General features: G+C 35.6%; 4 protein-coding genes and 1 non-coding gene across 5 annotated transcripts; 4 read left to right on the top strand and 1 right to left on the bottom strand.

Annotated features, from left to right (window-relative positions):
• Positions 1 to 1360: 1360 nt before the first annotated feature.
• On the bottom strand, positions 1361 to 2913 carry PHYBLDRAFT_151158 (hypothetical protein; the record flags this gene model as incomplete). Its single annotated transcript, XM_018432616.1, has 3 exons — positions 1361 to 1905; positions 2061 to 2438; positions 2490 to 2913. 3 exons carry the CDS (start codon positions 2911 to 2913, stop codon positions 1361 to 1363), a joined length of 1347 nt encoding a protein of 448 aa, XP_018285681.1.
• Positions 2914 to 3815: 902 nt separating this feature from the next.
• Positions 3816 to 4751, top strand: PHYBLDRAFT_151157 (hypothetical protein; the record flags this gene model as incomplete). The annotated part of the gene is made up of 1 exon (XM_018432615.1): positions 3816 to 4751. One exon carries the CDS (start codon positions 3816 to 3818, stop codon positions 4749 to 4751), a length of 936 nt encoding a protein of 311 aa, XP_018285680.1.
• Positions 4752 to 7333: 2582 nt separating this feature from the next.
• PHYBLDRAFT_95102 (hypothetical protein) lies at positions 7334 to 7573 on the top strand (the record flags this gene model as incomplete). Its single annotated transcript, XM_018443881.1, has 1 exon — positions 7334 to 7573. A coding segment is annotated over one exon (240 nt), but the record flags the coding sequence as incomplete, so codon positions are not given.
• Positions 7574 to 8138: 565 nt separating this feature from the next.
• Positions 8139 to 8883, top strand: PHYBLDRAFT_173968 (hypothetical protein; the record flags this gene model as incomplete). The annotated part of the gene is made up of 2 exons (XM_018437156.1): positions 8139 to 8654; positions 8869 to 8883. 2 exons carry the CDS (start codon positions 8139 to 8141, stop codon positions 8881 to 8883), a joined length of 531 nt encoding a protein of 176 aa, XP_018285678.1.
• A 146-nt stretch (positions 8884 to 9029) lies between these two features.
• On the top strand, positions 9030 to 9102 carry PHYBLDRAFT_t244. The gene has a single exon. It is a non-coding gene; the product is annotated as a tRNA-Phe (tRNA).
• The last annotated feature ends 5255 nt before the right edge of the window (positions 9103 to 14357 follow it).

Raw genomic sequence — 14357 nt, 5'->3', positions numbered from 1 at the left:
CTTCTCATTTTGTCTCTTTTTATATGTCTTGGTAAGCTTACTCTTAAGATCTCAACTTTTATTAATACTTTTGGCTTTTAGAATCATCTTAATATATATTAGATAAACAATACACTCAACAAGCATTCAAAACAGTACAGGTAATAAACAATCTCCTAACCAAAATGAAACACCTTGCTGACTAAATATCTTTTATTTTTAAAATGATAGGGCTTCTACCCATTTTGTAATAAAAGATGTTTTGCTCTTGACACTATATACTTTCTGGTATTTTCAGTCTATGAAAAGGTAATATATATATAACTCAACTTAAATAATGTAACTTATCAATTCTTCTTCTCAGATAAATATGTCACGCCTTTTTTTCAAGTCATACTGGTTTGCCCCCTTTTGCAAACGCGTGTCTATAATATGTAAGTAATTCAAGTGTCTTTACAATCAAAGCGTACATATTAATAAAGTTGTTTATTTTATTTCTTGCTTTTTATTTAAAAGAAAATATCAATCAAACGGATTTTTATTCTATTGCGAGATTTGTTATGAACCCCCATAAATGATCTAGTAAGTATGTTATTTCATTTTATTTCATAAAGAAACCTATATTAATACTTCTGTATCTTTTTTTGCTCTAAGCTAATGTAGTTCCAAACAAACGTATTCTCCAAGAAAATACCAAGGATTTCATTTTCAGTTAAAGAAGTGTAAAACCAAAAAACGCGCCGAATACATGAAACCGATAAGGTAGGGAAGTATAGTATAAGTTAGGTCATCCAATGTATTCAAGCCATCCAATAAATGAAAGTATAACATGTATACAAGTCGTACTATTCGGATACACACTTTTAAAGAAGTATTAGTGGTCCATATTAAATAGTTAAATATATTTTCCAACCATTCAAAAATCAATAAAAACCATTTTTTCCATGAGATTCTATTTCAAATGCGTCATCTCTTGATGATGTCAACAAGATCTATTTAAGTTTTTTTTTACAATCATTCATTTGAATGCTGGTTCCTGTCAGATTTCAGACTGATTCTAGGTCGATTTTAGTGAGGTCTATCCAATAATATCATGTAATTAAAGCAAATAAAATTTTTTAAGAGGTAGAGAGTTCAAAGCCAATTCCATAACAAGTAGGGTTTAGGTACGGCTTGAAGTTATGGGTGAATATATAACCAGAATTACAGACAATTATAACATTCCAAGAAAAGGGGGAATTATAACTCTCAATTTATCTATTGATTTTAGTATCTATAATCTCATCATTTGGTTAACTAAATGAACCAATTTTTGTAACAAATACCGAACTATAATTGAACATAAACCACCGATTTTTGGAGGATTTAAACAAAAATTAAGCTACTTAAATCGGTTGTCTTTTGCAGTGGTAGCAATATGAAGAGAAGGATTGATGAGTAGCATATTAGTTATAAAGAGGTCAATAATACTGCTGATTTCATAGTTGTTGCGGAAAGAAATATATGTTGGTATGCAAGGTGCAAGATCTGCATTTACAACTGATAGAGATCTCTCTTCTATCCAAGAACATAGTGCCAGTCCACGAGATTTTGATGCATAGTCACCAGTAACAGAGTCAAGTCTTGCATTGAAGTCACCACAAAGAATGGTATCATGTGTTAAAGGAATGGAAGAGAGTACATGTAGGACATCATGAGTGGGCATATTTGGTGAAAGATATAAGCATACAATTCTGAGTGAACCAATTTTGACAGCCAGAGCATATTTGGAGGGCATGGGTATTTGAGTGACAGCATAAGGACAGTGAGGTGATATGATAACAGAAACACCCATAGAGCCCCTATAGGTGCCAGCTACAGGAGAACCATACAAGTGAATTTGTGACCATGATGTGGGAAGATGTGAGGGAGAGAGAAGCCATGTTTCTGTAATGAAAAGCATATGTAAGGATTGACAGTGTTGAAGGGTATCTTGAATGGCTCTGGGTTGCAGGCCATTAGCATTCCATAATCCAATATTGAGATTACTCATTCAGACATAGTGACTGATGAGCTGCACTGACGTTTGAACAAAAACCTACCAGTGGCATTGGTAAGAGTAGTACGTGTTGGTATTTCATCTTCACTGATCCACCCTTCCTCACAAAAGAAGTGACCAACTGGGATAGCAACATGTGGGCACAAGAACTGAAGGGCTTGGAGACATCTATCATGGTGAAGCATGGCAGCAGTGTTGGCAAGTTCATGAGTGGACAGAGATGCATACTTGGGATCAGCAACATTATCAGAGTCAAGTGGATCAAATGCGTCCAAAATCTCAACGGAAGCAGTTGTCAGTTTGGCCTTAAATGTATCAGCATACTGGATATGAACAAGGATACCAATGACACCTCTGGCTGGGAAGTTAATGTCCAAAAGTCGAGAAGAATCCACACCAAGAGTGCAGAGAGAGGAATGGACTTATTTGTGCTTAAGGCATCTTGATCTTGGAATATAAACATATTCATAACCCGAAGGACCAGAGGGAAGAGCAAACATATGGACAGAAGCTGCAATATGGCGAGCAGAGGGAACAGCAGACATTTTTGGGGCAGTTACAGAAAGAGAAACACTGGCTTTACTAGCCCAAGTGGAGGCTTCCGGACCTGGTTCTTTGTTTTTGTCAGGAGCACCTACTGCGCCAGCTGGGTTCGAAAGTGAAATTTCTGAAAAGTTTTTTTCAGATGCACTCTGAGATCCTAATTGCTTCTGCAGATTAGCAATTGTTGTTCTAGCTTGATCCAATTCAGTGGTTAATCTTGCATTCTCTGCTGCAAGTCGCTCTAACTGGTCAGTTCTGTTTTGCACATGCATGATTTGGGCCTGCAATGTTGTCAGAAATGAGGTAAGCTCAGTGGGTAATCCCTGCATGTTGCTGATTTGCAAATTGGCCATTGGGAATGAGAATGCAGATGGCGTAATGTTGTCTGATTAAGCTGAATTTTTTTTTGCTGACAGCTGGGATACCAAGAACAAGGACTGCACTACTTTTGGCAATGGGAGATGCGTTTTTCGTGACGGATGTATCGTTTTGCGTAAAGATGTTGATGGATGGATACACTTTATATGGTGCGATCAGAGATAACTATCTAAGTTTTTGGGTATTTTTTAAAAGTTTATAACTTTTGCAAAACTTAAGTTAATATAATTCTGAACTCTTAATTCGATAGATATGATCATTATCTATAGAATTAAGAGTTTACAATTGCTCTAACTACTCTGAATAAAAAGTCTTAGACTTTCAAAGTTGGGATGTATTGGCTTATTTACAATGGAGTTTACCCAGTTTTTACAATATTGAAACAAGTTAAATGGCTGTCACTGACGGACATTAAATATAATTTCTTAAAAAGGCAAATCACGTGCGTGTGACTTTGACTTTTATTGCGTACCTTTTATTATTTTGGTCTTCCTCAAGTGTTACTACTCAAGCTTAACACACTTATATTTAAAACACTCTAAAATGCCTCGTCCAAAAAAGAGATCAACAATGGCAAAGAAAAGCAGATAATGATGCTTCAAATACGCAAGGAAGCTACCGTCTTACAGATAAAGGCTTCTTTATTAAAGTTCAAAAAGAGGCTCCAATTGAATTAAAAGAATCTATTGATAGTGAATTGGAGAACATACAGATTGACAAAATTGCTGTGCTTAAACTTGCACATGAAGATGTTAAGAAAGAGATTTTCCCTTATACTCGCACAGGTCCTTCTTCTCAGTCAGTTGATGCTTTTGAACTCTGTAAGCTTAAATCAGTTGAATGCTACCTTTGATACAGAATATCAGGTGCCAAAACTATGGAAGCTTCAGAGAAAGCATCGATGGAAATATGGCTTCACAAAAACACTTATCATCCAGCTGCTATAAGAAAGTATGCCAAAGAGTATGTTGATTTCCGTTCAATTGCCTTACACCAACAAGGAAAGCATTTGAGAAGACATTTTTTATTTTCGGATGAAGATATAAAGTCTACTATCTGTAAATGGATTCAGAACCAGAGACCAGAAAGTCGAAGTCTTATCGAAGTGAAGAAGTATATTGGTGGAAATATTTTGCCAAGAAAGCTTGGTATATCTGGAAATACTTCCACAAGTACAATCTGGAAGTACCTTCATGAATGGGGTTATGTGTTTAAAAAGAACTCTAAAGACATTTATTACAACGGTCATGAAAGAGAGGATGTGATTGCATACCGTCAGAAATGGGCAAAAAGAATGATGGTGTACAAGAAGAAAATGGCAGCTTTTTCTGAAAATGAAGAAACTGTAGTTTTGCCAGTACTTAGATCCGATGAAATAGAGCATGTTCTTGTTACTCACAATGAATCGACATTCTACACAAACGATGGGAAAGATGTCATGTGGCTAATAGAAGATGAAAATCCTATCCGTAAGAAAGGTCCAGGAATGTCTCTCATGATCAGTGAGTTCAAGTGCGTATGCCACGGAACAATGGCTAGAGGGGCATGGTCGTCACGAGAGGTATTCCGCTCTGGGGCCGACAGAGATGGGTACTGGACGAGTGCAGATATATTGAAGCAATTGAAAAACAATGTTATTCCTCTTTTTGAATTGATTTACCCAGGGTGCAAGGCCGTCTTTTCATTTGACCAAAGCACAAATCACAAAGCGTATGATCAAAATGCTTTGATCTCAAGCAAAATGAATCTAAATGACAAAGAGATTGAAGACGACGATCCTTGTTTTTTGCAGGATACAGTATCTGATTCTTGAGACTCACACAAAACTCAGGTATTTTTCGGCGGGTTTTTAAAAATTGGCAGTACTTTTTTGAAAAAAGAAAAGTATTTTTCTGTTTCCATATAATTTTTATAAAAATACCATGACGAATACCATGATATATCGCATATCGGACTCATATGAAATGCAAGCTCAGATACATCCAATGAACAACGACTTTTGGCTTTTGGTCACTTATTATAGTCAATATTTATTTTTATATTTATTTTACATGTTACACTACAATATATTAGGAAGAGAAGTATAAATCCTTAGTGGTTCATCTAATAATAAAAAGATATCTTTATTTGCAAGGCATTTGAAGTCTAGGATTGGTTTACCTTTAACAAACAAAGACATTGGTTCCTGACAATGTCTTCTATACTTCCAATACACTATTATACTTGAATGTGATTAGTTCTCTTCATAATGTATTTTTAGTACGATGTACTCTGATAGTTTTCATTAAAAAAAAAGGATATAAAGAGTACTACAATTAATAGAAAAAGAAACTACCTTTATAACAAACCAAACATTCTCATAAAGAGCTGTAAGTATATCTTGCCATAATTAATACGTTATTACTTCAAATTTTCAAAGACTTTATGAATAATGTTGTTGATATATTATACATTATTTTATTTCTATTTATTCAGCCTCAAATGAACAACGGAAACAACACTACCGTCAATGATCCAAGTCTTCAGCGTATGATGGACAACACATCAGCAATGTACAGTAGCAACTGATTGGTATTAGCTCAAAACCTGGACCAGTGCCCTACAAATACGACGAAAGCATATCTTGCAAAGCAAGAAGAATGGAGAGTATGTATAATATAGTTTTCTGTATAAAAAAATATTAAAAGTGTTTTTATACATTTCAAACAGCAATGGTGTCTCAAGAAAGAATTCGGAGATGGTGAACTTGTGAATGATCAGAAACTAAGCTTTTTCATGATGGATCATGTCATGAATAGAGGACGTAAATTAAAGAGGGATGATAACAACTCCCCGATTCCATTAGGCAAAGAATCAATAGCGGCCTATGTCAAGGCAGTAGCCGATATATGTAGCAAGCAGAAAGCTCTTGGATTGAATCCCAATGGTGTAGCAAGAGGACCACTTGTCCATGCTTTCCTTGATACCGCAAATAAGGCACGCGCACAGACTGTTAGAAAAAACTTCGAAGATCGTGAAAAGAATACACTTAACGATGGATACACCAAGCAAGAATTAGAAAGAATCAGTCAATATTTCATGGAAAAAAACGATACCCGCGCATGTCGAGATCGACTTTGCTTTCTTATAAGTCATGCAATGCTATGCCAAAGTCAAACAGTTCTTGGAATGCAATTTGCCGACCTTTTCTCTTTGGAATTAGACAACCAAGGCGCCACACAATGCATTGCTCTGGTGGCAACCATGACCTTTGGAAAAACCAATCAACACGGAAAGATTGAGTATGGATTGTCAATCCGTCATCGTCAATTTGAAGTCTGTTCCGTTGGTGCATTGGCCATGAGTTTATTCTCAAGATTTCATTATGAGAATGAGCCATTTCCTGACTTTTCTTCCCGTGAAAAATGGTATGAAACAGCTCTTTTTAAAGGTGACGACCGCTTCAAGCCGATACGATACAAGACGCAGCATAAAATATACCTTAAGGCATTCAAATCAGTTGGGATCCATACTTCAAAGGTCACCCATGCCAACCGCAAAAGTTCTCTCAATATGATTGCACAAGAGAACGTTTCCGGCGACCAACAACGAATGGTTGGAAGGTGGGGAACAGACCGTATGGTGGGATGTTATATGTCAACATTGCCTGTGGAAGCAATGAAGGCTTTAGCAGGGTTCTCTGGAAACAGTAGCAACTTCTTTTTAGCACGAGCAGTGGTTCAACCTTCGGCTTCTCTACAAACAATAGTTTTCCCAAATATCGAATCTTGGAAACAGAAATTTGCAAATGGAGATGTCCAAGAGGACATAGCTGGCCCAATTTTTTTGGATTTACTTTCGCAACTTCGAGTGGTATTTCTACAGGTACATGTTGTTATTAAAGCACTGTTTGTAATATTTTCTCTAAGTAATATTTCTTTGCTGCTTTTTTTTTAGGACTCTGTTCTTCTGAAAAAGAAATTCCCAGGTTATTATCTTTTGACATGTGCTATCTTCAGCTCAGAGGAATACAAAAGCTTCGAACAGCAAGTTCTCTCCGCAGTACAGCAAGAAGAAGAGGTGTTCATGAGCAATAACAGGATGGATATGGTTATGTCAGAGATGGTAGATAGTGTCAGAGCTGGTTTCGGAACAGTTCACGCCACCATGAATTCGATGCAGTCCATGATATATGCCCACCTCTCTTCACACGCTGCCTTCATTAATAGATTAAACAACAATTTTACCAATTTTTTTGCTCTCGGATACAATCAATTCAGTAACTCTACAATTGCAACACCATCGAACCTACCTTTACAGCGTAACATCATTACATCACAACCTCTACAACCACCACCCCAAAGTACTCCATTACATAGTGCCGTAACATCTCAACAGCCAACACACCCAGAACAGCTGGAACAGTATACAATGAGCCGAAGAATTTTCTCTGTTACTGATGTATGGAGAGAATATGTTTTCAGCTTTAATGGCAGCCCATCCATTCAATCCTTAGAAAATAAATACGGAACTGCATGGAGAAAATATCGTAAAGAGTCTAGATTTTTTAGTAGAAGAAAAGAGCTGTACGATGCAATTAATGAAAGAGCAGAGTTAGAGAATATATCCCCTGAAGAAGCTGCTCAAAGAATGGAGAATGACCGAGTTCAGCTTGGAATTTCTCTAGATAAATATAGAGCTCGATTATCGTAAAAGATATAAAACTATCTTCATTTAATTATTTTTCTACATAAATACTTCTTATTATATTCAATAAATATGTACTACTTTCACTGTTATATCAAAATATATGTCTTTATTTTATGGCTTTCCAGAAAACTGTATGAGTAATAAATCATTACAAATATAAGTAATTCCAATCAATAATCATATATATTATAGCATTATAAGGTAGGAAAGCTGTCAAGAAAGGTCCATTCTAGTAGTAGTAGTAGCCAGCCTTGAATTATATAACTTTTAGTTGACACATATTCATGTTAAAATAAAGACATCCATTATGATAAAAACGTCGAAATCGTCCTCTTTTTATTAATAAATTTGGATTTTTTTTCGGGAAATGAACCTAATTTTTCGAAAAAGGGTATCTCTACGCTCAATCTCATCACACCAAAAATAGCGAGAATAAAACTCAGTCAGACTATGGCCCACCAAAAATACCCACTCAGTATTTGTCCGGAATAGTGTAGAGGAAGTACAATCAATGTATTACGAGAAAGACAAATGGTTTGCAAAGAAAAGTGGACAATGGGTCCAAAATAAGATTAAATATGTTAAAGGTGTCCGTCATATTCTGGAGGAGTATGGTTTGTGGCTTGAGAAGGATCTGTATAATCCTATTAAGAAATGGAGACTAGACTGTAAGAGTAAAGACACCTCTGAAGATAGCAAGTACTGTGCACATCATTTTCTGGCTTCACAACCAGATTTTATGTCACAGAAAACTGCTCTTCATGAGGCTGTCGAAGACTCTGGTCATATATTTGAACTTTACCCTAAGTTTCATTGCAAATGCAATTGGATTGAGAGGTATTGGAGTGCCGCAAAGCGTGAAGCTCGCCTCCAGTGTGACTATACGTATAAGTCCCTGGATAAGAATATCCATACTTTCCTGGATCACACTGGTAAGCTTCCAAATATCCGCTGGTATTACAACCGCTCGTGGCGCTACATTGAGGCATACAGCCAAGAGATGAACGTGAAAGAAGCCAATGATGTTGTAAAAAAATTTACAAAAAAAAATATACTTCTCATCGCTGTGATGAAGGAAGAGAATAGAATTTTTATCTGTACTTTCTTTATTTTTTATTATTTTTGCTTATAAATTATCTTTATCTCTAATTATTATTTTATTAAATATATCAATTCTACTTTTGTGCTTATTCTTTACGTTTTGAGTGCTAAATATCATTGAATTTTGATTTTTTTTAAAGGTTGTCGGACATTAAATAATAATTGGCTGGCGGAGTTTTCCAGGAGAAAATTGAAACAAATCCAAAAACATTGATACTTATCTCCGATTGCACCATATGTGGATTCATCAAAAATAAAATTTTGGAATCAGTTAAATCAAATGCTTAAACGAAAGAGTAGTGCCGCAATAGCTCAGCTGGGAGAGCGTTAGACTGAAGATCTAAAGGTCGTGTGTTCAATCCACACTTGTGGCATTTATGTGAAAAATATTCAGTTGATTTTTTATAACATTTTATATTTGTCGTGCCCAAATTCTTGTCATCCAATCAGGATGATAATTGCACAGAATTCTCTTGTCGGACATTATTTTGATGAATCCGAGAAATCGGGATAATTGACCGCAGCAGTTCTGTATGTCAAAGATACCTCATAGATAACGAACCGCAGTAATGTCTTGTAAAGATCAACCACAGTAACATCTTCTGAGCATCAACCGCAGTAAAAGGACTTCTCTTGTAATTAAATAGAGTATAATAGTTTACTGCGGATAATGCGCAGTATTAGTTTAGAAAACTATATAAGACAATTCAATTCCTATCAATAAAAAGCACCTTTTATCCTCTCTTCGATTTTACATATACTCTCCGATCCCCAGTGGGTTTGACCTTTTGACTTTGCTATAGTAAAAGGAAGACCATCCCAGATCAGGAACGACACTCTTTTGAGAACAACGACCGAAGTGATTTCCTTTTGCTCACAAACAAATTTAGAAAGCATATAGCTTAACAAAAGTAGAATAGAAACCGAAACACATTTATAATGGCTGGGTAGGTTTTGAAAAGATATAAAAGATGACATTATTTCATTCAATAAAAGTTATCTATCTTTCTATAGTGTGTTCAAGCATAAACATCAAAGTTTTGAAATCTTTTCAATTTTACCCCAAGAAAACTCCGATAGTAAAATATTCAATTCCCGATATATATAGAAAGAAAATCGAAAAAATAGTATTTTACATTACACAACCACCTTTTTTAGGAACATTGAAATGTATCTGTTGCTATAGTGACTCTCTTTTTCATTTCAATATTAAAAAAAAGCTGAAACTCCACTATTTTCTATTGATACCTCTTGACTTTGAAGGTCTATGACTTTTTATTCAAGCCTTGTTTTGAGAATGTTTTAAACAAGAGTTATTTGGAAGAGTCTTCCCTATAAAACATGTTTAAGCAATTATCAATAACTTGTCTGTAGCAAAAGTCATGGTGTTGTGGGGAGAAAATAAAGCAAAATATAATATAGACGAAAGAATTCGTGAGAACTTGTGTAGGTTGTTTATTTCAAAAGAAAAGTAAAGAATGATAAAATTCGATTGTCTTTCTACACGGAACTATCTACTGATATTTATATGTTTTTCTAATTTGTAATTCAGTGTGTGCTTAAGTAATCTTTATCACGATGAGTCATCTTCCAGGAGTATTGTTCTTCTGGAAAGATCCGGAAAGACCAATTGATATGATACTTCTCCAGTCAGATCAGTCCAAGAGTTTTGGTAAAGAAGAGCATTTATGCTATTGGTAATATTTTAGTATTCCGACCCAGATACTCGGGTAATGTTTCATAATATTAGATAGTTGTAGTTGTAGTCTCTCAATTAAGTATTTGTATAATAAAAGAAATATGTAGATGAAATATAATGATGCCATATATATAATGTATATGTATTTGTATATCCCATGTCATGGTGATAATAATAAATAATCAATTATGTGTATGATGATCTGTGTATTAGATAATATCATAAAGGGAGATCCGTTTGACTGGAATAGCTGAGGATATTATTTTATCCTTCAGTCTTACTCTCAGATTCAGCAGTAATCAATACTCATTCACAACATTATCCTCCACCAGATTCAACAATACCTTTTGTTGATTCGGCAATAAAACATTTCATTTACTATTTCATTGTCTGGCCAATTGCTTATTTTATTATAGTCAATCATGCACATAATTTTTGTACTTTATGGAGATCTACACTGTAAACTCAGCTTTGTGGATTACGTGTTCATTTTTTGTTATTTTAATTTTTTGTTGCTCTTCTTTTGTGTAATCTTTCTTCTCTACTCAAAGTGGTAGGAAGTGTTCTTTTCTTGTGCTCATCGTTATTGTTACTTTTACCATTTAGTCTTGAAGTGTGAACTATTTTCTTTTTTGAGGATGCACTTTTGTTAATCAAGTCTTCAGCTCTCTCATTCTCTAAACGTTCCAACTCTCTAACTTTCTTCCAATATTTTTGTACAATTGTGGAATCGGTAAAGTCTTCAGCCTTTTGCCATGTATTAGCGCGTTCGCCATAGCCAGCCCATTTGACCAAATATTCTCGTTGACCAGCAGTACCACGATGATCTCGAATGTCTTCAACTTTGTAGAGCTCATTCTCAATTGTTGATTCATCGATGGTGACCATCTTGAGTTCTGAGGGTGTATAATTTTGGTGTAACAATTCACCTTGCTCATCCTTTAACTCATACGATCCTCCTTTATTCTTTCGAACCACTGTATATGGACCTTCATAAATAGGTGCCAATTTATTTGATCGATGTGGTAATCTGACCATAACGTGTGTTCCTTTGGGGATGTCGATTAGGATATTTTTGTGATCATATTTCTTTTTTAATTCCTCATTAATCCTTAACACACGTTCGTTAATGGCAGGGAATATAATATTTTTCATATGATCAATCTGCTTCTCTAGCTCATCAATTGTAACTGTGGCTTTTGGAAGAGAGTATTTATCTTTGTCACCATACTCATCAGGCACATTGACTCTGCGAGCATACATTAATGAAAACGGCGCACTTAGTGTTTTTTGAGGAATATGTCTATTGATACACAGCTGAACAATCGGTAGATAGTGACATCAGTCATTGCTGTTCGCTCTCATCATTTTACGTACAGTATTCTCTGCAATTTTTACACTGGCTTCGGCAATACCATTTCCTTGTGGGTGATATGCTGTCGAATATCTTCGATCAATCCCAAGCTCTTTAGATAGGCTTGACATTAAAGAGTTTCTAAATTCCAGACCATTGTCACTTTGCATTACTTTGGGAAAACCATAATCTCCAAAAATCTTTATCAATGCTTTAGCTATTGTTGTTGAGTTCTTGTTTGGCAGTGGTCTCAAGATAATGTACTTGGAGCATACATCAACCAGAACTAACATGTACGTGTGTCCATCCTCTGATACAGGGAATTCACCGCATAAGTCAATTGCAATATGATCAAATGGTCGGAATGCTACAACATTAGTCAATGGGTGATAGCCTTTCTTGCTAATATTGTGCTTCTGACATTCAGGGCAAGAACGAATAATCTCTTTAGCCTCTTCATATATATTAGTCCAGTGTAAGCCTTGTGAATGAAGATCATTCACTATAGCTTGACTTCCAAAGTGACCAAACGAATGTGCTTCTTTTAGTAAGCCATTACGCTTTTCTTCAGGAGGTGACATATAGTCGGACGACTCTGAAGCATTTTCGACGAGTTGCGTTGCAAGTACATTTAGCACTCTGTCTTTACTATATTTTTTCTTTTGAACAATAACTCTGTTTTTAGCTTGTAAGTCATTTGTTCTGATTTTTCTCAATCCATCATCCTCCACCAGCTTGTCACTATCCTCTGGAGGATACAAGCGGCTTAGCAAATCAGGTAGTTTATTCAACAAACCAGGAATATGGACCACTTTAAAATCAAAGTCAAGGAGTGTCTCAATCCAGCCAATCATCATCGGATTAGCGATTTTTTGAGTGTGGAGATAAATGAGTGCTCGATGATCAGTAAAAATTGTGAACTGTCGGCCCCACAGAAATGGACAGAATTTTTCAAGCGCCAAAACGACTGCATATAATTCTCTTTTAGTTGTGCTCCATCGTCGCTGCGATGGGCTTAAGGAAGTTGATACAAAGCTGATATATTTATCACGCCCTTGTTCATCTCGCTGAAACAATAAGCAAGCTGCTCCATAAAGGGATGCATCTGTGGCCACATACATTTCACGTGACATATCTGCGTAATGAAGAATTAAATCTTGGTGCAATATGTCTTTTAGTGCTTTAAAGCTTTTCGTCTGCTCATCTGTCCATTGACCAGACACATTCTTGGCATGACTCAAACGTGAAATAGGCTCAGCTACCTTCGAAATCATAGGAATATAATCTCTGAAGTAATTGATCAAACCCATGAATTGCTGAATCTGTTTCGCAGTTGTAGGAATAGGCCATTTGTCAACATTTGTCAACTTTCGCTTATCAACCTTGGTGCCTGTCTCATTGACGACAAAACCAAGCAATCTCACTGAATGTTGAAACCAGACACACTTTTCCGAGTTCAGAATCAACTTCGCGGATGACAATTTTTCAATAACTAATTTTACGTCTTTGACATGCTGTTCAAATGTTTCACTGGCAACAATACAATCATCAACAAAATTCTGTACACAGTCAATCTTATCAAATAAAGTAGCCATGACATGTTGAAATTGTGAAGTAAGCATCTTCAAGCCAAAACAGCCTTTAATAAAGCTATACTGTTGCCCATCTAAGTGAGTGAATGTCAGTTTGTGTACATCCTCAGGTGCAACTTTGAAACGATGATACGCATTGGATAAGTCGAGTGTGGTAAAGAATTTCTTTCCACTTAAGTTTTGAAATATTGTTTGAATTTTTGGAATTGGATAATTGAATGTGGGAGGTAGGATCTGATTTAACAATCGCACATCTAAACACACTCTATGACTGACAATCTCACCAGCTTTGTTTCTCTTTGGAACAAGCAACATTGGACTGTTGAAGGAAGTGTTGGTCTTGGACTTGACAATAGTTCCTGTCTCAAGCCATTCTTTTACTTGCTTGTCAAGTGTTGGTCTTAGAGCGTGCGGTATAGGATACTGCCGTCTGTAAGCCGTCGCACCTTCCTTAGTAGGTAAACGAATAATAGATTCTGATAAAGGACAATATGACTCAACGGGAATATTCTTATTTTCCTCCAGTGATGCTTTAATAGAGCTCATAAATTCTGCTCGTTGCTGTGCTGTGCCAGCTGGCGAATTATCAGGTTCAAACTTTTTCTCTTTATCAATATTTAGATTTTCATAAATGGCGGCATAGTCTTTTGCATTATCTGAATGGACATATTCTCCTTCAATATCATATGCAACATTAATTAATCCAATATTCATCTTTGCCAAAATATCTCTTCCAAGGAGGATATCAAAATTAAAACCCGTATTAAACTCTAACACCTCTGGTGCATGCTTAAAGGTGATGCCATTTATATATTTAAAATTTAAAGGATCAGTTTTTCCTAATCTCTTTGTACTACTATTCTTAGACAGAAAATTAAAGGAACCAATTGAAGAATTTATTTTTGTTATTTGTAAATTGTTATTTAAACATTTCAAATTTATAAACGTGCGGGAACTGCCTGTATCGATCATCCCGATTAACTT

The sequence above is a fragment of the Phycomyces blakesleeanus genome (assembly GCF_001638985.1).
Source record: "Phycomyces blakesleeanus NRRL 1555(-) unplaced genomic scaffold PHYBLscaffold_28, whole genome shotgun sequence".
Lineage (NCBI taxonomy): Eukaryota > Fungi > Mucoromycota > Mucoromycetes > Mucorales > Phycomycetaceae > Phycomyces > Phycomyces blakesleeanus.
The sequence above is the reverse complement of the archived record's forward strand: the minus strand, read 5'-3'. Positions and strand labels throughout refer to the sequence as shown.